At 46.0% G+C, this 25,743-nt stretch overlaps 1 protein-coding gene and 1 long non-coding RNA gene across 6 annotated transcripts in view; one reads left to right on the top strand and one right to left on the bottom strand.

Annotated features, from left to right (window-relative positions):
• Positions 1-694: 694 nt before the first annotated feature.
• On the top strand, positions 695-11,195 carry LOC137517952 (uncharacterized). The gene is made up of 3 exons (XR_011020718.1): positions 695-976; positions 7,254-7,330; positions 10,913-11,195. It is a non-coding gene; the product is annotated as an uncharacterized lncRNA (long non-coding RNA).
• Positions 8,072-25,743, bottom strand: part of SGCE (sarcoglycan epsilon) — a 111,928-nt gene continuing 94,256 nt past the window's right edge. For 2 of the 5 annotated variants that reach the window (XM_068235027.1, XM_068235028.1), the window contains exons 8-12: positions 16,810-16,836; positions 14,846-15,031; positions 11,985-12,028; positions 11,150-11,184; positions 8,072-10,024 (exon numbers count right to left, since the gene is read on the bottom strand). In XM_068235027.1, coding sequence (XP_068091128.1) covers positions 9,974-10,024; positions 11,150-11,184; positions 11,985-12,028; positions 14,846-15,031; positions 16,810-16,836 — 343 coding nt within the window. In that variant the 3' untranslated portion in view covers positions 8,072-9,973. The remainder of the gene's footprint in view (positions 10,025-11,149; positions 11,185-11,984; positions 12,029-14,845; positions 15,032-16,809; positions 16,837-25,743) is intronic. The other 3 variants (XM_068235029.1, XM_068235031.1, XM_068235032.1) reach the window with 3 other exon arrangements.

A 25,743-nucleotide genomic window follows, 5' to 3' on the forward strand; every position in this document is an offset into this window, starting at 1 on the left:
GCTGTGCGGTTGCTGGGAGACACCCTCTGGTCAGTGCCGGTGTAATGTCTGATTGCGCTGCCTGTGGATTTGCGCTCTCCGCATGCGCAGTAGCAGGCTGTGCGGCCACATTTCCTGTAGAATGATGCTGCTGGTGGTAAAATAATAAATATCTCCGCTCCCACACCTCCTACACTCCCCAAATTTTCAGGGAAGGGAGGGGATCCCCCGAACCACCGCTGTGCCAAAATGCAGCCCCCGAGTCCATCTGGTGCCAGAGATACATTAGAGTGCATGCGTGCTACTCAGTGTGGGAGGAGCTTCCAGGCAGCGCAATCAGACATTACACCTCCAGCCCTGGAACCAGCATGCGTGCTACTCAGTGTGGGAGGAGCTTCCAGGCAGTGCAATCAGACATTACACCTCCAGCCCTGGAACCAGCATGCGTGCTACTCAGTGTGGGAGGAGCTTCCAGGCAGTGCAATCAGACATTACACCTCCAGCCCTGGAACCAGCATGCGTGCTACTCAGTGTGGGAGGAGCTTCTAGGCAGCGCAATCAGACATTACACCTCCAGCCCTGGAACCAGCATGTGTGCTACTCAGTGTGGGAGGAGCTTCTAGGCAGCGCAATCAGACATTACACCTCCAGCCCTGGAACCAGCATGCGTGCTACTCAATGTGGGAGGTGCTTCCGGGCAGCGCAATCAGACATTACACCTCCAGCCTTGGAATCAGCATGTGTGCTACTCAGTGTGGGAGGAGCTTCCAGGCAGCGCAATCAGACATTACACCTCCAGCCCTGGAACCAGCATGTGTGTTACTCAGGGTGGGAGGAGCTTCCAGGCAGCGCAATCAGACATTACAGACGGTGTAGGGAAAAAGTGGTATGTGCGCTCCTCTTCTCAAGACTCTAGCAGATACAATACAGGGTACATATACTTAAGTGTCAAACACTAATCGCTTCACACTGGCTGAATGGATCGCTGTACAAATGGGTGAGTATTCACACCCTAAAAGGTTGTAGATTATAAGTATAGCGCTCTGTACATCAGCCAGACAGGGTCATACATAATACAATCCAAAACTCCTAATACATCAATACAGTCCACTATCAAGTCCATCAACAAAGATCTCCATCCCAATGGTACATATCACGCTCACCAGAAACGTTGGCTGATTGATTATGATCAGTAGTAGATAGCAGCTGATGATCCTCTCAGTACTTTTCCGTGTATACCTCAGGGAGAAAACGCTGACATAGCGTGATACTGTTTTACATCAGACGGACAGGTATCCCTCCACCAACATTGCTGGTCACCAGTGCTAAGTTAACAGACACCACACACCCAGTGTGTACAACTGATAGATTAAAGGCTCACCAGATCTAATGGCTGACCGTATGACAGACCAGCTCACAGCGCTTCTAATACACCTTCCTTGTCCCAGCAGAGTCTTTCTCCTTAAAAACTCAAAGCGGAATCGCAATAGTGTATTACCATTTATTAAAACAACTTAAAAGCAAGTAGTGCACTCACATTTCGCCATAAAAATATGCGCATATCATAAACCTCATACGGACGTCCTCCTCATTGTCACGCTCGCGTCTTCACACAGCAACTTGAGGCCACGCCCTACCGGTTTCGTCATATGACTCATCAGGGGCTGGCCATCGTAGCTGTGTGAAGACGCTTTAACCTCAGTCATATGCAAATCATTTCCTCTTTCCTAGCGGACATTACGGCAGCTCAGAATGACGGGTGCTGCGCTATCTGATAACAGGTGGCGCTCCGCAAACCCATACTATCCTCACAGCTTAAGACATATTATACTCTAACATTAATAATATCAGAACATTGTCAATTAAAACATAAACAGCGCTGTTGTACTAAAACCCTACTTTGTATTACTATCACGGGCAAGTCTTCTTCACATATTTTAGCCAGTCCATATTTGCCCCGCAGGTTCTTAAAGCGCCAGGCTCACAATGAACTCAGAACCCCCTCCCCAGAAATTTGAAACATTTCTCATATATTACCATGTGAACAAAGGACACCCTAATGTGACCCATGTTGTTATGTCCCCCACCCTACTATAACGAACAAATCCTGTTAATACCCAATTACTGGTCACCAACATCAAGGAGTTCATTACGTGCCCCAGTACACATGTAGTGTACATAATCTGGTGCCCGTGTGGACTCCAGTATATTGGGCGCACTAAAAGAATGCTGAAGTCAAGGATAAATGAGCATGTTAATAATATCCAGAAAGGCTTCCGTAGCCATAGCCTGTCTAGGCACTTTGCAGAAAAACATAACTGCAATGCCTCCTTGATGCAGTTTTCTGCACTCCAGAAACTAACTACAAAGTGGAGGGGGTGCCATAAGATCCGTGAAATTTCAAGGATGGAAACAAAATGGATCTACCTGATGAAAACAATGAGGCCGAGGGGGCTGAATGTGGATTTGGACCTGAACTGTTTTATTGCAGATGATTAGGGATAGGGTGATGACACTTGTAGCTAAGTAGGGTCTCTGTATATATATAATTTGTATAACATAAGAATAGTGGCACACATAGTGGGATCACTATCTATTGAATTCACATGGGGAAGGGGGATGTAGGGTAGGTAAGCCTGTGCCTAGTAAAGTTGTTGGCACCTGGGGGAAGGTTCTGGTTCTGGGGGGACCTATATTTGTAGAGAGGGGGATGTACAGACGTTTTCCTATAGAGAGATATGAATGTGATTGTTTTTGTTACGGTTAATGATAATTCGGACACCTAAAATGTCACACATGGTATGATACTAAGATTCATATGTGACTATTATTCACTCAAGGTAATTTAGAAGTAGACCAATTGTTGGTGACCAGTAATTGGGTATTAACAGGATTTGTTCGTTATAGTAGGGTGGGGGACATAACAACATGGGTCACATTAGGGTGTCCTTTGTTCACATGGTAATATATGAGAAATGTTTCAAATTTCTGGGGAGGGGGTTCTGAGTTCATTGTGAGCCTGGCGCTTTAAGAACCTGCGGGGCAAATATGGACTGGCTAAAATATGTGAAGAAGACTTGCCCGTGATAGTAATACAAAGTAGGGTTTTAGTACAACAGCGCTGTTTATGTTTTAATTGACAATGTTTTGATATTATTAATGTTAGAGTATAATATGTCTTAAGCTGTGAGGATAGTATGGGTTTGCGGAGCGCCACCTGTTATCAGATAGCGCAGCACCCGTCATTCTGAGCTGCCGTAATGTCCGCTAGGAAAGAGGAAATGATTTGCATATGACTGAGGTTAAAGCGTCTTCACGCAGCTACGATGGCCAGCCCCTGATGAGTCATATGACGAAACCGGTAGGGCGTGGCCTCGGATTGCTGTGTGAAGACGCGAGCGTGACAATGAGGAGGACGTCCGTATGAGGTTTATGATATGCGCATATTTTTATGGCGAAATGTGAGTGCACTACTTGCTTTTAAGTTGTTTTAATAAATGGTAATACACTATTGCGATTCCGCTTTGAGTTTTTAAGGAGAAAGACTCTGCTGGGACAAGGAAGGTGTATTAGAAGCGCTGTGAGCTGGTCTGTCATACGGTCAGCCATTAGATCTGGTGAGCCTTTAATCTATCAGTTGTACACACTGGGTGTGTGGTGTCTGTTAACTTAGCACTGGTGACCAGCAATGTTGGTGGAGGGATACCTGTCCGTCTGATGTAAAACAGTATCACGCTATGTCAGCGTTTTCTCCCTGAGGTATACACGGAAAAGTACTGAGAGGATCATCAGCTGCTATCTACTACTGATCATAATTAATCAGCCAACGTTTCTGGTGAGCGTGATATGTACCATTGGGATGGAGATCTTTGTTGATGGACTTGATAGTGGACTGTATTGATGTATTAGGAGTTTTGGATTGTATTATGTATGACCCTGTCTGGCTGATGTACAGAGCGCTATACTTATAATCTACAACATTACAGACGGTGTAATGACAGATAGTGCAGCCCCGCATGTGCAGTAGGAGCCTGCGTCCCATTTAATTGTGCTGCCACGTAAAACGTCCTAAATATGGCCCAGTGCACACCAAAAACTGCTAGTAGACCCGCAAAACACTGGAGGTTTTTGAAGCAGATTTCAGAGCGATTCTAGGCATGTTAAGGGCCCATTCACACTTGATAGCACAAAACGCCGGCGCTTACAGCTGGCATTTTGTGTGATTGCGTTTAGCGCTTCTATAGCACTGAAACGCGATCGCCGGGAAATCGCCTGAAAATGGTGCAGGCTACACATTTGCGTTTCACGATTTTGGGCGATTTGCGGCGATTAGCGCAAATAGCTTAAGTAGGAACAGGTCCATAGGGTTTAAATACACTAGAGCTTTTAAAAGCACTAGCGTTTCAGCGTTTTGTCAACATCGCCGGAAAAACGCTCAAGTGTGAATGGGACCTTAGAGAGGTTTTTCTAAACATGCCTAGCGTTTTTTGGAGCGTTTTTGTGTAGCATATTTCATATATTGTTACAGTAAAGCTGTTACTGAACAGCTTCTGTAAGAAAAACGCCTGGAAAACCGCTCTGATCTGGCGTTTCTCACAGCGTTTTGCTTTTTTCCTATACTTAACATTGCGGCAGAAACGCCTTAGAAATCCACAAAATGCTGCAGCCCCCGAGTTTGCGTTTGTGGAAAAAACGAGCCGTTCTGGTGAGCAAAATCCCATTCACTTTCATTAGCCAAGCGGTTTTCCCCCCTGCAAGCGTTTTTAAAAACGCTCCAGAACCGCTCTGGTGTGCACCAGCCCTATCTCCGCTTCCGCACCACGTACACTCCCGACATTTTCAGGGTAGGGTGGAGAGCCCCCGATCTAGCTTTGTGCCGAATTGCAGCCCCTGAGCCCCGCTGGTTCCCCAGATAGGTGCGCTGTAATCAGTCTCGGGAAGCAGGCAGCGGGGTTCAGGGGCTGCACAGAGCTAGATCGGGTGTCCCCTCCCCTGAATATCCCAGAAATGTTGGAGGCGTGGAAGTGGAGATATTTGGGGGAAATAACATTCAGGCAGGGAACACACTTGACTTGTTTTTGTGCGTTTTCTGCACAGAAAAACTTAGAACTCGTGTTAATAAATGGGCTAGTTCACACTACATGTGTTTTTCGCGCTCAGAAAAAAAACCTAAAATTCTGCAGGATAATTCTGCACATTTTGTCAGTTTTCTATATGAATTACATCAGCTGCTAGGAAAAAACATGCGCATTTTCCTGCATAGAAACACACTTGGGCCTCGATTCACGAAAGGGTGCTAAGTGTTACCACGCCAGTGAAGAGGCACTTAGGACGTGAAAACGGGTGATCTACGCGCTAATTTGTGCGCAAGCGTTCGCATGCGCAAAGTTTGGTGCTGCGTGGTGCGCCGATAATGTCGCACTGCTGTGAGCGAAACGTCGCACCGTCCAATGCGGTGGTGCAATGTTTCGCGCACACCGGTGCAACGATATAGGCGCACCGCTAAACTTTGCGTGCGATCAGTAACAGCTTTGGACAGCACACTACTTAGCACCCTAGTTTGCACGTCCAAAGCCTTAAAGGAGTCATCAGGCGAATTTAAAAAAAACAAACCTTTACTCACCTGGGTCTTTCTCCAGCCCCTAGCAGCCGACTGTCCCACGCTGTCACCTCCACTCTGCGCCGCTGTCCCGGTCTCTGTTCTCGGTCCGGAAGCCGACCCCGAGGTCATCCGCACTTCACATGTGCAAATCGCTGCTGTCAATCAAGCGGGGCTTACTGCGCAGGTGCAGTGACAGCAGCGATTCACACATGCGCAGTGCGGATGACCTTGGGGCCGGCTTCCAGACCGAGAACAGAGACCACGACAACGGCGCAGAGCGGAGGTGACAGTGTGGGACAGTCAGCTGCTAGGGGCTGGAGAAAGCCCCAGGTGAGTAAAGGTTTTTTTTTTAATTCGCCTGATGACTCCTTTAAGACATGCTGAGTTAGCAGCGGTTAGTGAGTCGAGGCCTTGGTGTGCAAAAAACTTGTTTCCTGCCTCAAGTCCCCACTGAGCATGCGTGGTACTCCATGAGGAAGGCTGCTTCCAGGCTGTCTCTCCACCAGTGCTGCAAGCTGTGTGCTGAATGCAGCTGGATAATTGTGCCAGGACCCCTGAAGTGAGAGGGACATGGAGGCTGCCATATTTATTTCCTGTTACACAATACCAGTTGTTGGCGGCCCTGCTGATCTCTCTGGCTGCAGTAGTGTCTGAGTCACACACCTGAAACAAGCATGCAGCTCATCCAGTCACACTTCAGTCAGAGCAGCTGATCTGCTGCATGCCTGTTCAGGGGCTGTGGCTGATAGTATTAGAGGCAGAGAATCAGCTGGACAGCCAGGCAATCTGCATTGCTAAAAAGGAAATAAATATGGCAGCCTCCATATCCCTCTCACTTCAGGTGTATTTTATTGCAAGTACAAGCAACCATATGCAGCATTACTTAACTGGGGTATCTTCCGGCCCCCAGAGGTCTGTGTGCCCCTCCCCCGGGTCCCGCTATCACAGAATAGACTGTGTAGAGCAGTGGTCCTCAAACTAAGGCCCGCGGGCCGAATGTGGCCCCCTGAGGCTTTTTTACCGGCCCCCCACACCCAAAATGTATTACTTATAGATGTGGTCAGCTATATCTTTAAATATTGGTGGTCCGCATATAAAATCGCAGTGCTGGCACCGCCCATCCACATGGAAGCCAGAAAGCAGTAATTCGCTGGTTTCCAAACAAATTCCTCATCAGGTGACACTGCTGTCCAATTGGACTGCAGGTTGTCAAGTGGGTATGCTTCACTGTCTGGCCCGCAAAAACTTCTACATAATTCTATGTATACTCCGGCCCCCCAGCAGTCTGAAGTATGTTGACCCGGCCCTCGACCCAAAACGTTTGGGGACCCCTGGTGTAGAGTATGGCTCTCATACTACATGGAAGGGGGTAAAATTGGTCTGTGATCTTTCATTTTCCAAAGACTTTTATCTCGAGTGTGTATGTAGCATAAGTCTCTGGGTCACACACACACCACATTGCTGTGCGATACGCTGTGCCTTTTTTCTTTTAATTGCACAGCAAGTTCTCTCCGAATGCTGTATGCAAATAGCATGCAAGGCTTTCCAGTGGAGATGCAAAGGTATGCATTTCATGTAAAACAATCTTGTCATTTTTCTAGTGGACCTAAAGTGTAAATTCCAGGATGACGCTGACTGGGACTCTTCCCACTTTTTATTTGATTTATTGCAGCAACAGGTGATTTCTGCATTTCTGGAGCACTCTTCAAGGCATCTGCGCTCCAGGAAGTACCTGGGAGGATGATAATGGTGAGTGCCTTCAGCCGAAGCGTCCTTACCTGCAGGGTGCTGCTCCTCTGGCCCCGGTCCGGTCTGTGTGGGGTCCGCCATGTTTTCTCAGGAGTGACTGCAGCTGCTGAATTTCCCAACACAATGTCGCACCTGCTGCAGTGCATGCTGGGAGATGTAGTGCACGGGTGCCAGTACAGAGATGTTCTAGCATGCACGGACTACATCTCCCAGCATGTCAGTCATATACCGCACTGACACTGCTTTACAGGGAACCCGAGGTGAGGCTGTTATATTTATTTCCTTATAAAAAATGCAGATTGCCTGGCTGTCCAGCTGATTCTCTGCCTCTAATACTTTTAGCCACAGCCCCTGAACAAGCATGCAGCAGATAGGTGCTCACACTGAGGTGTGACTGGATTAGCTGCATGCTTGTTTCTGGTGTGTGATTCAGACACTACTGCAGCCAGAGAGATCAGCAGGGCTGCCAGGCAACTGGTATTGTTTAACAGGAAATAAATATGGAAGCCTCCATATCCCTCTCACTTCAGGTGTCCTTTAAAGGATCAGCTGCAGCTCTTGACTCTTGGTCATCCGTAAGTTGGAAACTATGAATGCCCACTTGCCAGGACTACAAGTGTCCCCCCCCCCCCACACACACACACACACACCATCACCTTTCCCCTTCACTTACCAGTTGCTACCCCCAGGTGTGTGATTGCTGGAGATTTGGCAACAGGCTGCACAATGACATCACTACTGTAAAATGATCACTTTTTATTATAGTTGAATGCATATATATTTACAGCGCAGAGTGAAATAATGATGATGCTGGATGTCACTGAACCAGTTTTAGGCATGGAGGGGAACCCTGTACTCTGCATACTCACCACCGCTGCTGGCTAACCGATGCGTGTAGCATTAGCAATCCATGAGGCTTTGTACATCACACGTCCGTACTCAGCACATAGCAGATACACTGACTGTACCTGGCTGGCTGCTGCCGCCTGTCTCCTTGTTCAGAGGACAGTTCCGTTATACTGAACAGAAAGCTGTACAGACTGCTGCATGTTTCCCATCATCACACACCAGAGGTCCTTACAGGTTCTGATTGCTATAAACCGGTGACCGGTAACTAGCATGGCTAATAAGTACTTTCTTTATACGGTGACAGACAGGTCACTCAAGGAACATTTTAGTAACTACAGTAGAATCTCTTCATAGAAAACTCCAAGGAGCCTGGACAAGTAGTTTACGATATCAGGATTGGTCATACATTGTATATTCATACAGGTGCATGGTCGGGACCCGGGGACTGAGATTACAATAGCCAGAGGCAGTGGCGTAGCTATGGAGCCAGGGGCCCCGGTGTGAGTTTTAGATAGGGCCCCCAAGCGCTTTATTGGTACGGAGCCTCAACAGTTTCATTGTAAGGCCTTTTTCACACTGAATTCCGATAACGTTCGTGTTGGACGTATTTTCGACTCATTTTTTTTTCCGATTCCCAGCGATTGGGTTGGCGGTGCGTTTTTGTTAAAAGCGCTTTTCTAAGCGCTTTTCCCGAGCGTTTTTTTCATTCACTCCCTGACGTAAGTCAGGAAGTGAACTCTTTGACCCGGAAAAGAATAAATACAATGTATTTATTCTAAAAAACGCGAACACAATCGCTGCACAAAGCGGTTTTGTGAGCGTTTGCATTTTTCCTGTACTTTCCATTGAGGCGGAATCGCCCTGAAAATAGTACCTGCAGCGCTTTTGTCAGCGGCAAGCAGACGGAACGCCCCAGTGAGAACGATCTCTTTGGAAAGCATAGTCTAAGCGCTTTTAGGGCGATCTGTACAAATCGTCTGCGCTTAAAAAATCTGAAAACCGCCTCTAGTGTGAGCGAACCCTTAGAGGTGGAATCCGAGGAGGGAAACCATTTATTATCACCACCATTCAACACACATACAGAGGTGATCATCAAAGCATCAATCAAAGGCTAAAAGGATGGATGGAGGCGGGCCCTCTAGGGGGCCCCTCTGGTCCAGGGGCCCTGGTGCGGTCACAATCTCTGCATCCCCTGTTGGTACTACATCAGAGTTTACTATAATAAGATTCTACAGTAGTTCCTGTATCTCAGTCACACATTTGGCATAACCTGAAGAGTCCCTGTCATGCTGCCGGAAATCCGTCACTTGTGTCTTCTATTCAGGACAATATCAGCATGGCAGGAACTGTTCTGGGCATAAGAAAGAAGCATGGCCCAGAATGGCTGAAGCTGCCACACCTACAGGGCGGGAAACACATGTCCACTTCTCCTCCATGCTGAGACACGATGCTTTCTTACACCTCAATGCAGAGGCCACACGATGGCTCCTCCTCCAGACCACGGCTTAGTAAAGAGTACCAGTATTATGAATACAGAGGGAGGGGTTCATCTCCCTGTTATGGGATCAATCTCTGCCCACTCCACTGAAAGCAAAAAAAAAAAGACAGCTTGAAGCTCAGTGTGAATAATGTTCAGGAACGCTCAGCTTTTGTAGTAAATGCCGAAAAAAGGTTCAGTTCAGTTTGTATAAAGAAACCAGATGGATGAATCTGTCCCTTGGCAGGTCCGCAGCTGTATGTGAAGCATCAGCGGGCGTGTCTGGAGGGTCCTGCGGGCGCCCCCCTGGGTCCTGGTCACAGATTCAGGGCTTCTGTCAGCTTCCGCTCTTCAGGTATACCATTGACCTGCAATGCAAAGACAGGATTCCCATTACACAGAGTACCGCCCTTGGAAATGGGCCAGAGAAATGTCCCAGCCTTTCCTACAAATGTGCCGTTTATATTAAACCAGTAATGGACATAAAACCCGCTCAGCGCGTCGCTGCGTCACATTCCGGGATAGTTCATATGTGTATTGAGCAGGGATAATGCTCTCTAAACAAATAAATCAGCTGTGGCAGAGACAGAAGGCTGCTAGCAGAGAGCAGTTAGCAGAGAACAGCTAGCCTGTCGCATTCTTATCAGGAAGAGCTGATGTAAGACGCAGCTCAGCTGTGTAGGGGAGCAGAATTGGTATTAGGAGCTATTTTTTTTAATACAAACTCTGTGGTGAAATTTATGCTGTCCATATGTAACCACTTCTGCACCACTTTTTTTTTCCCCCCTTCAAAAGCTCTTCCCATTCATTCGGTAATAACTTTATCGCTACTTATGCCACGGAAATGATCTATATATTATTGTTTGCGAAACAAACTAGGCTTTCTTTGGGCAGTACTTTATGCTAAGAATTATATTATTTTATATGCATTTACAGGAAAGAAGAAAAAAAAATAAAAATAAATCACCATTTCTCAGCTTTCAGTCATTGTATGTTAGAAATAAAATGTGCTATTGTGGATATAACAGAAACGTTTTATTTGCCCATTTGTCCCGGTTATTACAATTTTTAATTGTGTCCCTAGTACAATGTATGACAATAATATTTTATTTTGGGGTAGGGGTGGAAGGAGTTAAAAAATAATGAAAATATATTTAAGTTTTCTATGGTAAGTGTATAATGTATTTGGATGTAGTTTTACTTTTTGGCCACAAGATGATGCTATACTAACCCAGTGTACATGTGTTTATATACAGGGAAGTAGATAAGTGTGGCAGAAGTAATATCTGATGGTGGGGATAATGGAACAGCATCACTTTAGCCATAAATATGGGATTATGGTTCTGAAACTCTGGAGTTCTACTGAAGGAAGCTGAACTCACGTCTGGCATTTAATCGCTGCAATATATAGAGCTGAACTGAAGAGCTTGCATCTCTCTACAAAAGTGTACTGTCACTTTAAATAACAGTAAAGGTATACAGATTGTACTTACTTCAAACCTCTGAAACGTTGCCATGCGGAATTCTCCTGTGTGTTTGTGAAGCATTAATAAAAGAGGGAGAAGATTGTGAAAGTCCCGTCCGCCATGCTTCCTGCATCTCTCCCGCTCGCCACATGTGGTCAGAGAACATTCCACCCATAATGACTTCTACCTACCAGTTTCCTTACCCAGCCAGCCAATCAGGACTACTAGTCACTGGCCACGCAGTCCCCCAGCCCTCCCTCCGTGTAGCCCTCCCCCTGCCTCCCCCTGTGTAGCCCCTTGCTTGGGCTTCCCCCGCCAGCCCCCCTCCCCCCGCATAGCCCCCCAGCCCTCCCCCCACATAGCCCCCCAGCCCTCCCCCCACATAGCCCTCTCCCCGGGCCTTCCCCCAAGGACTGAGCGAGCGTCCAGCTATACACATCGTACCAATGGCCATGTTGTCCACAAGGACTCCGGCTCTGGGCCTTTTGGCAGAGGGATAACTTCATTCCAATAATCTGAGATTCCAGCACAATGCCAAAACAACACAAGCAGCTCGCAAGCGCCCCTCACTGGCCTGAGCCCACATTGCACATTTTCCTGTGTAATCTTGGCTTGGAGTTTCTCGGCGCTGAGTATTTGTGTTGCAGAGCGGGGAACTGTGCATGGAAGAGAGGGACTGCTGCACATGCATGGAGGCTGCACATGGATAGAGGCTGCACATGCATGGAGGCTGCTGACAGTCTATCCCAGGGCTTTGCAGGAACGATCCTGAATGTATACTGATAAGATTGGAAGCAGATCTGTCTCCGTCTGCACAGCAGCTGCATCACACCCTATTCCCATTATGCTTTACTGCCCTTACCTGCATTCTGCTGCTGCGGTATCACTGTCTGGTGTGGTCCTGTCCTGGGAAACCAGAGAAATAAGAGTCAGTGTGCGGAGACATGTGCTGCTTCTCAGGACTATCCACTGTCCTATGTAATGTGAAAAGGGCGGGGCTTCCTCCCGTCTTAAAGAGGAACTCCAGTGAACATTTTACTGCTGGCAGGTGATGTAGCTGCTGCATGGTTTTTGGCAGTTGGAAACAGCTGTAAACAGCTATTTCCCACAATGCAACAAGGTTCACAGACAGGAAACTGCCAAAAAAAGTACGTACTTTTCTTGTGGAAGGGGTTTCTTGTGGGAGGGGTTTCACCACAATATCAGTCATACAGCGCCCCCTGATGGCCTGTTTGTGAAAAGGAATAGATTTCTCATGTAAAAGGGGGTATCAGCTACTGATTGGGATAAAGTTCAATTTTTGTTCGGAGTTTCTCTTTAAGGTAGCCATACATCTAGCGATGTATGGGCAGATTGAACCAAGAGACAAATCTCTGTCTCATCGAATCTGATAAGAGAGAGATCAGAGATCTGTCAGCTGCACATACACTGCAGGCCGATTCCTGATCAATGTCAGCACAAAATCTCTCAGGAATCGGCCTTGTGTCGCCGCATCCGTCCACCTCGCCGCCCCAATGCTGTCCCCTAATGATAAATGTCCCCGTGCCCCGTGCAAGGTATGTCACCTGACGTATGACCACGTTCAGTGACAGTAGCCATCTGCAGATTGTTCTTCTGGGTACAGCCTTGCAGCTAAACATTGTTTTGTTAATTCCTCCTAATTATACTTTATGTCACCGTCCATTTCAGTTTCCTCATATTTACTCACACATATAAGTGAAGCGTATAATAATAAAGTCCACGATCAGGGATCTACCTGCATGAGAATGTCATTGTTTATTGCAGAGCTATACGCAGCGGAAAAACACAAATGTTAATACTGTTGCTCAGCGTGTCAGGAGAAAATCCCCAGTGTCAGGAGGAAGTTTGGCCCTTCAAGTCTGCCTGCTGCTCGTCAATGTGAGATATGGCTTCCCTGACACACAGGAAACCTGAAGTCGCATTACCCCCCCTCTCTGCCTTCTGAGATTTACTCCGGTCTCTGGAACCAATGAGAACTTAGACATGAGCCCCTATTTTATTCACATATTCTCCAGAGTTTTATCCTAGGAGACACTTTTTCATTGTTTGTTTAAAAGAACTTTTCAGCCCTCTGCAACCGAAAAAGTAACAAAAAAGTAGGTGAAAAGTTATGTCAGAATTATTCTTATTTGAACTGCGCGCTTGTCGAGCTCCCGGCCACAAGTACGACTCCGCTGTAATTACAGCAACTGAATAGCCGGCGCTGGGCCGGGGAACGGGAGCTGCTGACAGGCGGTGAATCTACCACGTTCAGCTGCTTGTAAGAAAGAGGCCAAAGAGCAGCAACCCACCAGGAGCGCTTAGGTTGATGTCTGGCAACCGGCAGTGCGCTACTCCAGTGGATCCCTATGAGGGCGGTCCCACTAGCAGCGATCGCAAAACGATGCTGGGAGCATTTTGGGAGCCATTCCAAAGCAATCGTGTCAGTGGCTCTGGTGGCCAAATCACAATCACTCCGGGAATCGTGGTGAAATCCCGGCACTTCCGCCACTCGATAGGTTCGTAGGGATGGTGATGATTCCATAGTGATCCCAGGCCTCAAAGTCATTTTATTGAAAAGAGAAAACTTAGGAGAAAAAGGGCCCTCATCTAATTCTCTTTTTCTCTTTTGTTTCCTGCTAGGAGATACTTTTCTCACCTTTTGTTTAAAAGAACTTTTCTGCAATAGAAAAAGTGGCAAATAGTAGAAGAAAACCCGGTATATTCTGGCGCATAAGACAACTGGGCGTATAAGACGACCTCCAATTTTTCTAGTTAAAATTATACATTTTGGGATATACTTGCCGTATAAGACTACCCCTCTTGACTGTTGGACATTTGTATACTGTACTGTATGTACTGGTGCTATACTGTATAAACAGGTACAGATACTGCTGCTGTACTGTATGTGGTACCCAGTATACAACAACCAGCCAATCACAGCAAGCGATGTACCTAACCGGTGATTGGCTGGTTGTTGTATACAAAGTCTGCTCGGATTGGTCAGCTATTGCTGTCTCCAAGACTATCAGATCGGTAGTGCAAACACGCCTCTTTCACCCGCCTGCCCCGCCCTTGTATACTATTACCTCCTCCTCTGCCTCTCAGATCTCACACATGTGCGCCTGCGCCGCTCCACTGCAGTCCTCAGGAGTGAGATCTGAGAGGCAGAGAAGGAGGTACGGTAATGGGATACAAGGGCGGGCCAGACAGGTGAAAGAGGCGTGTGTCTCTGGGCACGGCGCCGCTCTCTCTCTTTTCTTTCCATACCCCCGGCGTTCAGGACGCCTGCAGCTTGCTCCGCCCTTCACTTACACCTTCCCAGTGAGGCCCCCCCTCACCTCGTCATCGGGACCGCGTTAAGTCACTTCTTTCCAGGAATCCTGGTAAGTGGATTTTCCTTCTACCATACTTGTACAGCACCGCCCTTGCTGCTTTCACACAGTCGCCGCATACGGCGGGGATGCAGACGCGGATGTTTTTGAACCCCCACCATCGTACGCGGCAACCACAAATTCTCCAGTCCGGCTCGGAAGTTTCAGCACCCGCCCTATAAGACGACACCCGGTGGATAAGACGACCCCCAACTTTTGAGAAGATTTTCCTGGGTTAAAAAGTAGTCTTATACGCCAGAATATACAGTACTATCAAAATTAGAGTATTTTCTTGCTTGCTGGTGGCTTGAAAGGCGTTTAGAGTTTGTGAGGCGGGAGAGATACTTACTGTGTCTGCATCAGAGGCATATTGGTGTTGTCATACGTGTCCGTGTGAATGGGAGGTACCATTTCTCCTGTCACCGGGTGGAAGACGGGAAGGGTGGACAGAGGCCACGCAATCTCTCTGTTCTTGGACATGTCTCGCAGTTCCTTGGTGGACTTCTGGATGGCGCTGTGGTGAACCAGCTGAATGCTGGAGGAGAAGGGAGACATTCACGTATTACGCTCCATTCAGCTTAATCCTGCCTCAGAGTCATAAATCTGCATCATTATAAAGCTGAACAACATTAATGGCTTTCATAGCACATAATCTAATAAAGTGACCATGAGTAAGAGTCCACCGCATCCTTATTCCCCAGGTCTGAGGAGAGCACAGTGCTGGATGCCAAGACAACCCTATTTTGTCATTTTATTACAAGTATTCTGAGGTGCAGAGAGGATAATTTGTCGTTCAGATATTTGGCAAATGAAGCACAACAGTTTTGGCTAACAGCAAATCCTGCTCCGAGCCTTTCAGTACGCTCCTTCTAAAGCTCAGCCTTGTATCTCTTCACAGCCCCCATGGCCAGGTATACCCGCAATGCCCGGCTCCACTACCCTGCCCCAGCCACTACCATGTCACATAAGGGTGGCGTGGCCTTGATGAGTTCTCTATAAACTTTTTGTGGCCTTGAGGGAGAAGGTTGAGAACCACCACTGGAGATGCAGAGTGAGAAGAAGGCAATGGGGGAGCTATTCCACCAGAGCCCATCCAATGTTCAAACATCACATTTGGAAGGAGTAACTCTGATAGCTTTCCTCCTAGAACTAATCCTAATACCGTACGTTGGATCTGGGCCTTCTCACTGCTCTTACAGTAGTCCTCTATGTTACTCTGTTATATGAGCACCCCCATTATGGTAGTACATTTCATTGCTTTTCCTGTAATGCCACCCATTGTAGTAGTGCCGCCGGTGGCACATTGTAGTATTGCACTCTGTTGTCTTCTGATATAAAAGTGTCTTCCAATACCTCATGCATTGCCCTCAGATGCCCCTGTAGTGCCCATCACAGCCCTCCTCAGTACCCAGTGCAGTCTGAGCTTAGGCATAATACGCAGCACCAACCTACTTCTGCTATGATGGAAATTACATTTCACTGGGGAGACCACATTTAAAATGAGTTAACTTTGTTAAACTTCAAGAATCATCAACATCCTCCGATGGGATTCCAAGCAGATAACCTTCTACAGAAGAATTTAGAAAAAGTTATAGCTAATACATTTTGACCTGTCTACTTCCCATTTGTTGTTTTCTGGTGGAAAACGCCAGTCCATAGGCAGCATTTATTCCAAATTCAGGCAAATATCGAAAGGATTTATTAATATCCTGGGAACCCCGAGAGCAAGGTCTCTGTTGTACTTCTCCACTTCTCAGAATCTCACTTCTCTCGCTGCACTCTCCAAAATATAACATGTGGGGGAGAATACGGCAGGAAGGAGAAGGCATTCTGGGCATTCACCAGGAAGCTTACTGGATATAAAAACAGAAATTCCTCCATCGGAGTTGCCAAGATATTTAAGGATTCAGACATAATTCAACTCAACAGGATCCACCACCAATGGAATTAGAACACGTAACATCAATTGTAGACAGTAGAATATAAAAGAATCAAAATTAAATTAACACAAGTGTTTTTATTTTCAGAGAGTTCGTATTGCTAATATTTTTTGTAGACTCCATTTTTGACCCTTTTCCCAACTCATTGGACCAAGACCACAACTCTGTGTTAGAACCTTTATGGACTTCAGCCTGGGCTTCCACTAAACTCCAAGTAACCCTACGTCCACCAGAAGCAGCGTTCCCCCAAATAATGCATGAGTGGGTGCCGAGGTGAGTATGAGGGATGGTGGTGAAGTATGACAGGCTACAGTGGGGTGGTCATGAGGGTTAGGTGGCAACGAGATAACATAGAGGAGGACGAGACACTTACTCTGATGTTTGCATGTTTCTCTTTTCCCTAGAAACAAAACAAAATGTATGAATTAAATAATAGCATTGATAATTGGAGCACTTGTAAAGCTACAGATGAGATATGGATACTAGATGAGCCACAAATCCTGCTGTAGGCACTGAGGAGGGACAGTAACTTACTGCAGTATTTATGAGGATGGCAGAGAAAGTGCTCTACTGGTGACCAAGAGCATCCATCCAATCACAGATGGACTTGGGATAAATGACTTGTAATTGGTGGATGGAATTCTGAACTTCCTGAACTCGTGACAAATGTCTGATCATCGAAGAATGGTTATGGCCAACAATGGTCAACCTACACTTAACTTGTCAGATATCTGATCAACAAAAAATGAACATGACCAACAAAAACTGGCCTAAACTTGACTTGACAGATGCCTGATCATCTTAAGGCAGATCGACCAAGAGAAAGATCTCTCTCTGATCGGATCTAAGTAGAGAGAGATCTGTTGGCTGTTCATACACCGCAAGCTGATTCCTGATCAATTTCAGCATGAAATCTCTTGGTAAATGGCCTGTGCTCGTGCATTACAATCTCTCTTTCCTCAATGGAGAAGAAGGAGCGGTTGGACTTGCGTGGCTAGACAGGTGAGAGAATTTAATGCACGCGCACCGCTTTAACAGACAGCGGCCAGGGGTTCCGTTCCGTTGTGTTCGTCGCTTATCCCGATATTGCACGCCATTACCTCCCTGCACCCAATCGACAACGTCGGCCCGAGATTTTTGCAGCTTGCTCGATTGATACATTCAACCAATTTCATCCTGGAAGCAGTCGAATCATCAATCGGTGTGCTTATTGCGGCGCTGATTCGATAATAATTATCAGATCAGATAGTCTGCAAAATCTCTAGACGTATAGCCACCTTTATGGTAGTATACACGATATTATTTTCTGACAGATTTACTGTCAGATTGACTATTTCCAACAGTACCGATCTGATTTCTGATCGATTTTCCAAAGAAGTGAACAAAAAAACCGATCGGAAATCGATTGTTAAAAATGATAATAAATCTGTCAGAAAATTGTATTGTGTGTACCGAGCATTAGAATGGTTTTTAACTTAACAATAGTTGACCTTAACTTGAGTTGTCAGATGTCTGATTGTCTAACAATAGACATGACCAACAAGGTACATGGGGCCATGTGCAATTCATTTTTTCTCCTGGGCATTCTCCTTGGAGATAATTTTTCATGTTCTGTTTAAAAACACTTTTTAGCACTCTGCAACTTAACAAAGTACAATAAAGTAGGTGAAACGGTGCTGTCAAAATGATATACAAGTATTTTCTTGCTTGCTGATGGCTCATGATGTGAATCTATCACCTGCATATGGGCCATACTGGGCTTCACACATAACCAAGTGGATCTCAGGGCCTTTTTCTCCTGAGTTTTCTCCCAGGTGATATTATTATACCTTGTCATAAAATGCATGCTAAGCCACCAGCAAGCAGGAAAACGCTGAAAATAATTTACTTTTTCACCAACGTTTGGGTACTTTTTCACTTGTAAAATTCTGAGAATTTAGTTTAAAGAGAAGATGAAAATGATCTCCTAGGAGAGAACTCAGAAGAGAAAATGAATTGCAGTTGGGCCCGAGCTCGGTTATGGAAGTGGAAACATCTGGGCCCTTATTCAGGTCACTTTTTCTTCACAGTTTTTTCCTAGGTGATGTTTTTACACTTTGGGCTTGATTCACTAAACCATGATAACTCAAATATCACACCTTATCAAAGATATCACACCTTATCAGAGTAGCATAGCGAGCGCTACGAACGTAAGCCCCATACACACGCTCAACAGCGGTCTTTTAAGCCGCATCTACACACGTAGATGTGGCGGCGATGTTCCTTATCAATCGAGCCGCTAATGCGGCTCGATAAGATCCGACAGGACAGATCTCCGCACCGCCGATTCCCTGCTCACTCCCCGCGAGGGGACAATGGCAGGGAATCGAGCGGAAGATAAGCGGCGCCGGCGGGGATGAGCGGGGAATCGAATCCGGCGCACGCGCGGTGAGCGGGGACGCGCGGGGATGGGCGGGGACGCGGAAGAGGCGATCCGGCGGCTAATTGAGCCGCCGGATCGGAGCCTCATCTACTCGTGTAGATGAGGCTTTATGCAGCACAATTGTCAGACAGCTTTTGTTGTGAAACAAGTTGAAACCGCAAAAAAAAAAAGTCTTCTGCTATTGTTCAAACAGCTGATAAAACTGATAAGACGTCAATCCAACTGTTAAGCTGGTCATACACTGGCCCGATTTGCCGCCGTTTCGACAGCAGATTCGATCACTGGAATCGAATCTGCTGCCAATCGTTCGTGCTAAACGCACCCGCCAATCCGATTTCCTCCCGAAATCGGATCGGTGTGTCGATCGCGCCGTGCGTGAAATCACAGTCGATCGCCCACGGGTAGGGAGCGCGTCGCTAGCGGCGGCCGATCCGATACAGGTATACATTACCTGACGCTGGCTCCCGGGCATCTTCTCCGCGCTGCACCGCTCTGTTCCTGCTCCATCCCAGTGTACATTAACTTCCTGTGTCACTCCAGTAACCAGGAAGTTCAGATAGAGGGCGCTCTATTTGAACTTCCTGGTCACGGAGTGACACAGTGTACGTTGGGATGCGGTGCGGGGTGCAGCGCGGAGAAGAGGACCCGGAGCCAGCTTCAGGTAATGTATACGGGGGGGGGGGGGGAGGGGGGAGGCGGCGGCGGTGGCTCCACAGACTTTTTTTTTTAGCGGTTTCAACTTGTTTCACAACAAAAGCTGTGCTGCATAAAAGACCGCTGTTGAGCATGTGTATGGGCAGGGCCGGGCCGAGGCATAGGCTGGAGAGGCTCCAGCCTCAGGGCGCAGTGTAGGAGGGGGCGCACAATTCATTCAGCTGTCATTCCTAATTGTGTTTGAAGCAGAAAGTAATAAGAAAATGAGATACATGGAAGTGACTGCAAGCCAGATAACTGGAGATTAAGGTGTTGGGGGCCCTGGGGAGCCTCTTAGTCTAATAGCAGTCAGTGTGTGACGGCTGGGGTGGGAGGGGGTGGAGGGGCGCACTTTGGTGTCTCAGCCTTGGGTGCTGGAGGACCTTGTCCCGGCTCTGTGTATGGGGCTTAAGTTCGTAGTGCTGGCTATGCTACTCTGATAAGGCATGCTAACCTTGATACGGCGTGATATCTTTGATAAGGTGTGATATCTTTGATAAGGTGTGATATCTGTGATAGGGTGTGATATCTTTGATAAGGTGTGATATCTTTGATAAGGTGTGATATCTTTGATAAGGTGTGATATCTTTGATAAGCTGTGATATCTTTGATAAGCTGTGATATCTTTGATAAGGTGTGATATCTTTGATAAGGTGTGATATCTCTGATTAGGTGTGATATCTTTGGTAAGGTGTGATATCTTTGATAAGCTGTGATAACTTTGATAACGTGTGATATCTTTGATAAGGTGTGATATCTTTGATAAGCTGTTATATATTTGATAAGGTGTGATATCTTTGATAAGCTGTTATATATTTGATAAGGTGTGATATCTTTGATAAGGTGTGATATCTTTGATAAGCTGTTATATCTTTGATAAGGTGTGATATCTTTGATAAGCTGTGATATCTTTGATAAGGTGTGATATCTTTGATAAGGTGTGATATCTTTGATAAGGTGTGATATATTTGATAAGGTGTGATATCTTTAATAAGGTGTGATATATGTGTGAATGTGTGAGATCTTTGATAAGGTGTGATATATTTGATAAGGTGTGATAGCTTTGATAAGGTGTGATATATTTGATAAGGTGTGATATCTTTAATAAGGTGTGATATATGTGTGAATGTGTGAGATCTTTGATAAGGTGTGATATATTTGATAAGGTGTGATATCTTTAATAAGGTGTGATATATGTGTGAATGTGTGAGATCTTTGATAAGGTGTGATATATTTGATAAGGCGCGATATCTTTGATAAGGTGTGATATCGTTGATAAGGTGTGATATCGTTGATAAGGTGTGATATCTTTGATAAGGTGTGATATTTGATTTATCACAATTTAGTGAATCAAGCTCCTTATCAATAAAATGCCCTTTAAAAAGTCACCAGCAAGCAGGAAAACAGAATAATTGTGATAGTACTTTTATTTTTACCCACTTTTTGGTACTTTATCAATTACAAAGTGCGGAAAAGGTATTTTAAATAGAAGATAAAAATGACCTCCTAGGAGAAAACTCAGGAGAAGTGAATTGAATGAGGGCCTATAACTGGTGCTTCCATTTGGGTTGTTTGGTTTCCTGAGATCCCCTGGCCTGGACATGCTATGCATGGGATGAGGAGGTGGAGGTGAATGCCAGGATCTGATAGAGATATCCCTCTGGATACAGGGATTGCAGCTAATGTACGAGTATCATTTCCCCGGGGATGACATGTGTAGAGAGGCTGCGGGAAGAATATCTTCTGCTCCTGTAAGGTTTCTGTGTATAATGACGTCATTACCATGCGCTTGTTTCTACACCGTACACCTTTCACCCCTCTGTAAATATTTTATTACATCTTTTCATGGAACAACACTGAAGCAGAGCCGGATCATCCACAAGGCAAACCTAGGCAGCTGCCTAGGGCCTGGAGAGAGTCTAGGGGCCAGGTGGATGCTAGCCCCCACAAAATCTTATTAAAAAAAGCCAGGTGACCATCAGCAGTGGGCAAAAACCGCTATCCTGCCTAGAGCCCAATAGCTACGGTGACCATACGTCCCGCTTTACCTGGGACGCGTCCCACCTTCGGGGGGGGGGTGGGCGCTGTCCCAGGCTGCATGAGGTCCCGGGAAACGTCCCGCTTTTAGCAGCGGGACACCCCGGCCTCGGGACTCTGGCCACCGTACTGAATGAACTAGCCGCACCGTCTCATAGACGCTGCTCTAGTTCATTCCCCGCAGCCCCGCTCCAGCAGCCTGCATATTCCTCCGGCAGGCAGAGCAGGGCTACAGGAAGATGGCGTCCGGAGGCGGAGCCCTGTACTAGAGACTATTTGTGTCTCCAGTACAGGGCTCCGCCTCCGGACGCCATCTTGCCGTAGCCCTGCTCTGCCTGAGAGCCTGTGAGCCCGGGGAGCTGCACACACACCAGAGGCCGGCTGCGTGAGGGGACTTATGTCAGGTAAGGAAATGCTTTTTTTTCCAGGTGAAATGTGCCCCCATTGCGTTTATTTTGTGCTGATATGTTTGCCCCCTTTGTGTTTATTTTATACTGACATGTTTTCCCCCATTGCGTTTAATTTGTGCTGAAATGTTGCCCGCAATGCGTTTATTTTGTGCTGACACGTTGCCCGCAATGCGTTTATTTTGTGCTGACAGGTTGCCCGCAATGCGTTTATTTGTGCTTACATGTTGCCCGCAATGCGTTTATTTTGTTCTGAAATGTTGCCCGCAATGCGTTTATTTTGTACTGACATGTTGCCCGCAATGCGTTTATTTTGTTCTGAAATGTTGCCCGCAATGCGTTTATTTTGTGCTGACATGTTGCCCGCAATGTGTTTATTTTGTGCTGACAGGTTGCCCGCAATGCGTTTATTTTGTGCTGAAATGTTGCCCGCAATGCGTTTATTTTGTGCTGAAATGTTGCCCGCAATGCGTTTATTTTGTGCTGAAATGTTGCCCGCAATGTGTTTATTTTGTGCTGACAGGTTGCCCGCAATGCGTTTATTTTGTGCTTACATGTTGCCCGCAATGTGTTTATTTTGTGCTGACAGGTTGCCCGCAATGAGTTTATTTTGTGCTGACATGTTGCCCGCAATGTGTTTATTTTGTGCTGACAGGTTGCCCGCAATGCGTTTATTTTGTGCTGAAATGTTGCCCGCAATGCGTTTATTTTGTGCTGACATGTTGCCCGCAATGCGTTTATTTTGTGCTGACATGTTGCCCGCAATGCGTTTATTTTGTGCTGACATGTTGCCCGCAATGCGTTTATTTTGTGCTGAAATGTTGCCCGCAATGCGTTTATTTTGTGCTGACATGTTGCCCGCAATGTGTTTATTTTGTGCTGACAGGTTGCCCGCAATGCGTTTATTTTGTGCTGAAATGTTTGCCCGCAATGCGTTTATTTTGTGCTGAAATGTTGCCCGCAATGCGTTTATTTTGTGCTGACATGTTGCCCGCAATGCGTTTATTTTGTGCTGACATGATGCCCGCAATGCGTTTATTTTGTGCTGAAATGTTTGCCCGCAATGCGTTTATTTTGTGCTGAAATGTTGCCCGCAATGCGTTTATTTTGTGCTGACATGTTGCCCGCAATGCGTTTATTTTGTGCTGACATGTTGCCCGCAATGCGTTTATTTTGTGCTGAAATGATGCCCGCAATGCGTTTATTTTGTGCTGAAATGATGCCCGCAAAGCGTTAATTTTGTGCTGAAATGTTGCCCGCAATGCGTTTATTTTGTGCTGAAATGATGCCCGCAATGCGTTTATTTTGTGCTGAAATGATGCCCGCAAAGCGTTTATTTTGTGCTGACATGTTGCCCGCAATGCGTTTATTTTGTGCTGAAATGATGCCCGCAAAGCGTTTATTTTGTGCTGACATGTTGCCCGCAATGCGTTTATTTTGTGCTGAAATGATGCCCGCAATGCGTTTATTTTGTGCTGAAATGATGCCCGCAAAGCGTTTATTTTGTGCTGACATGTTGCCCGCAATGCGTTAATTTTGTGCTGAAATGTTGCCCGCAATGCGTTTATTTTGTGCTGACATGTTGCCCGCAATGCGTTTATTTTGTTCTGAAATGTTGCCCGCAATGCGTTTATTTTGTGCTGAAATGATGCCCGCAAAGCGTTAATTTTGTGCTGAAATGTTGCCCGCAATGCGTTTATTTTGTGCTGACATGTTGCCCGCAATGCGTTTATTTTGTACTGACATGTTGCCCGCAATGCGTTTATTTTGTTCTGAAATGTTGCCCGCAATGCGTTTATTTTGTGCTGACAGGTTGCCCGCAATGCGTTTATTTTGTGCTGACATGTTGCCCGCAATGCGTTTATTTTGTGCTGACATGTTGCCCGCAATGCGTTTATTTTGTGCTGACATGTTGCCCGCAATGCGTTTATTTTGTGCTGACATGTTGCCCGCAATGCGTTTATTTTGTGCTGACATGTTGCCCGCAATGCGTTTATCTTGTTCTGAAATGTTGCCCGCAATGCGTTTATTTTCTGGTGTCTGGGGTAACTGTTGCTGCATTTATTATTTAATGGTCATAGTTGGCTGTGTTTGCTGCTTTGGAGTTACGGTATACTATTAAATAGTATCACACAGTTTCTGCACACCCATGATGCGAATCTGCGTTTGACCACATCATGGGGTAAACACTGCTTTCTTATGCCTCGCTGTTACAGCATTACATTAGCTCCGCCTATAGAATGTCATGGCCACACCCATTTTTCGTTGCGCAGCCCCCCATTTGCAGTGACCAGTATGAGACACTGTGAGAGCAATAACACCAAATGTAACACACCTCCTGCTCCCCAGTCACAACTGAGACCTTGTAACACTAACCAGTCACATGACCACAGGGAGGGATGTCTGATTGGGCAGAATTGTGACATTCCTCACTTAGGGGTGTACTCACTTTTTCTGCCAGCAGTTTAGACATTAATAGCTGTGTGCTGAGTTACTTCAGTGCTGTCCCATGAGAAGATAGAGTGAGAGGTGTAATGACTTTTGTGATAGGAGCCTGATTGTACCATCGGATTGCATAATGTGTGATCAGACTGACGATCTGGGTCACCATAGAGCCAACGTTAATGATTCACACTGAAGATTTGCTGAGAATGGATGGAGATGGTGAAAAGACGACAGATAAATGTTGACCACAAAAAGAAATATGGAGATAAAGTCTCAGCTGAAATAAACGTTATGGAGGATGAAGTGTAAAACGGTCCACGAATGGCGCTGCTCACGTTATTCATGTTACCCGCTGCCCTCTCCAATAACCGCTACATAAAAATCACTATTCAGGCAGAACCACCTCCCCGTCTTTCAGCGTACTGTGTAGTGTTGTTGTTTTTATTTAGTTTAATTACCGTACATTTTTGACCTTTTTTATTTTCTTTTAATCAGCAAAATATAACATTTGAAAACAGAGTATTTTTCTTTAGAGTGGGGATTTTTGTTATTAGAATAGACTCTTTTTCTGCTGCTGCTGTGAATACAGACACTAGGGGCTTGACTCACAAAGCCGTGCTAACTGGGTGTGCTAAACAGTTAGCACGTGAAATGAAGTGCCGTTCGCAGACTTTTGCGCGCGCAAAAGTCTGCGAACGGCACTTCACGTGCTAACTGTTTAGCACACACAGTTAGCACGGCTTTGTGAATCGAGCCCAATGAGTACACAATTCACAATAGTGATCACGTCAGAAGACTAGCATTGCGTTCCCACACTAGATTTCCATTCATTCCTGAATGTTTTGGGTGACGATCTACCTTGAGTACAGCTGTCCCACAGCTTTGACTGCCTGTTAGTCAGCAGTAGGGATAGTCAATGAGATGATAATACATTTGAGTTGGTGCAAATTTATGCAACTTGGGAATGGACCAGTCAGATGCAATCGCGTGCAACAGCCACTCATTGGATTGATCCATTTCTATGCTACATACATTTGCATTCGGGCAGAACTATAGGCCGCGTACGTACGAAAAGGGCGTCGGGAAAAAAGGGCGCGTGGTATAAACGATAAATAGAAATATCGTTTATAGAAATTATTATGTAGAATTTCGTTTATAAATAGTGTTTTAAGAATTTATAAATCACTAAATAATGTGTATGAGATCGGCAATTCTTAAAACGTTAATCTTCCCTGTTTGTAAAGTGAAACTTATATTTACGTTTATTAAAAACCCTCCCTGTACCTATCCCTAACCCCTAGAC

Source organism: Hyperolius riggenbachi, chromosome 5 (genome assembly GCF_040937935.1).
Source record: "Hyperolius riggenbachi isolate aHypRig1 chromosome 5, aHypRig1.pri, whole genome shotgun sequence".
In the NCBI taxonomy this organism is placed as follows: domain Eukaryota; kingdom Metazoa; phylum Chordata; class Amphibia; order Anura; family Hyperoliidae; genus Hyperolius; species Hyperolius riggenbachi.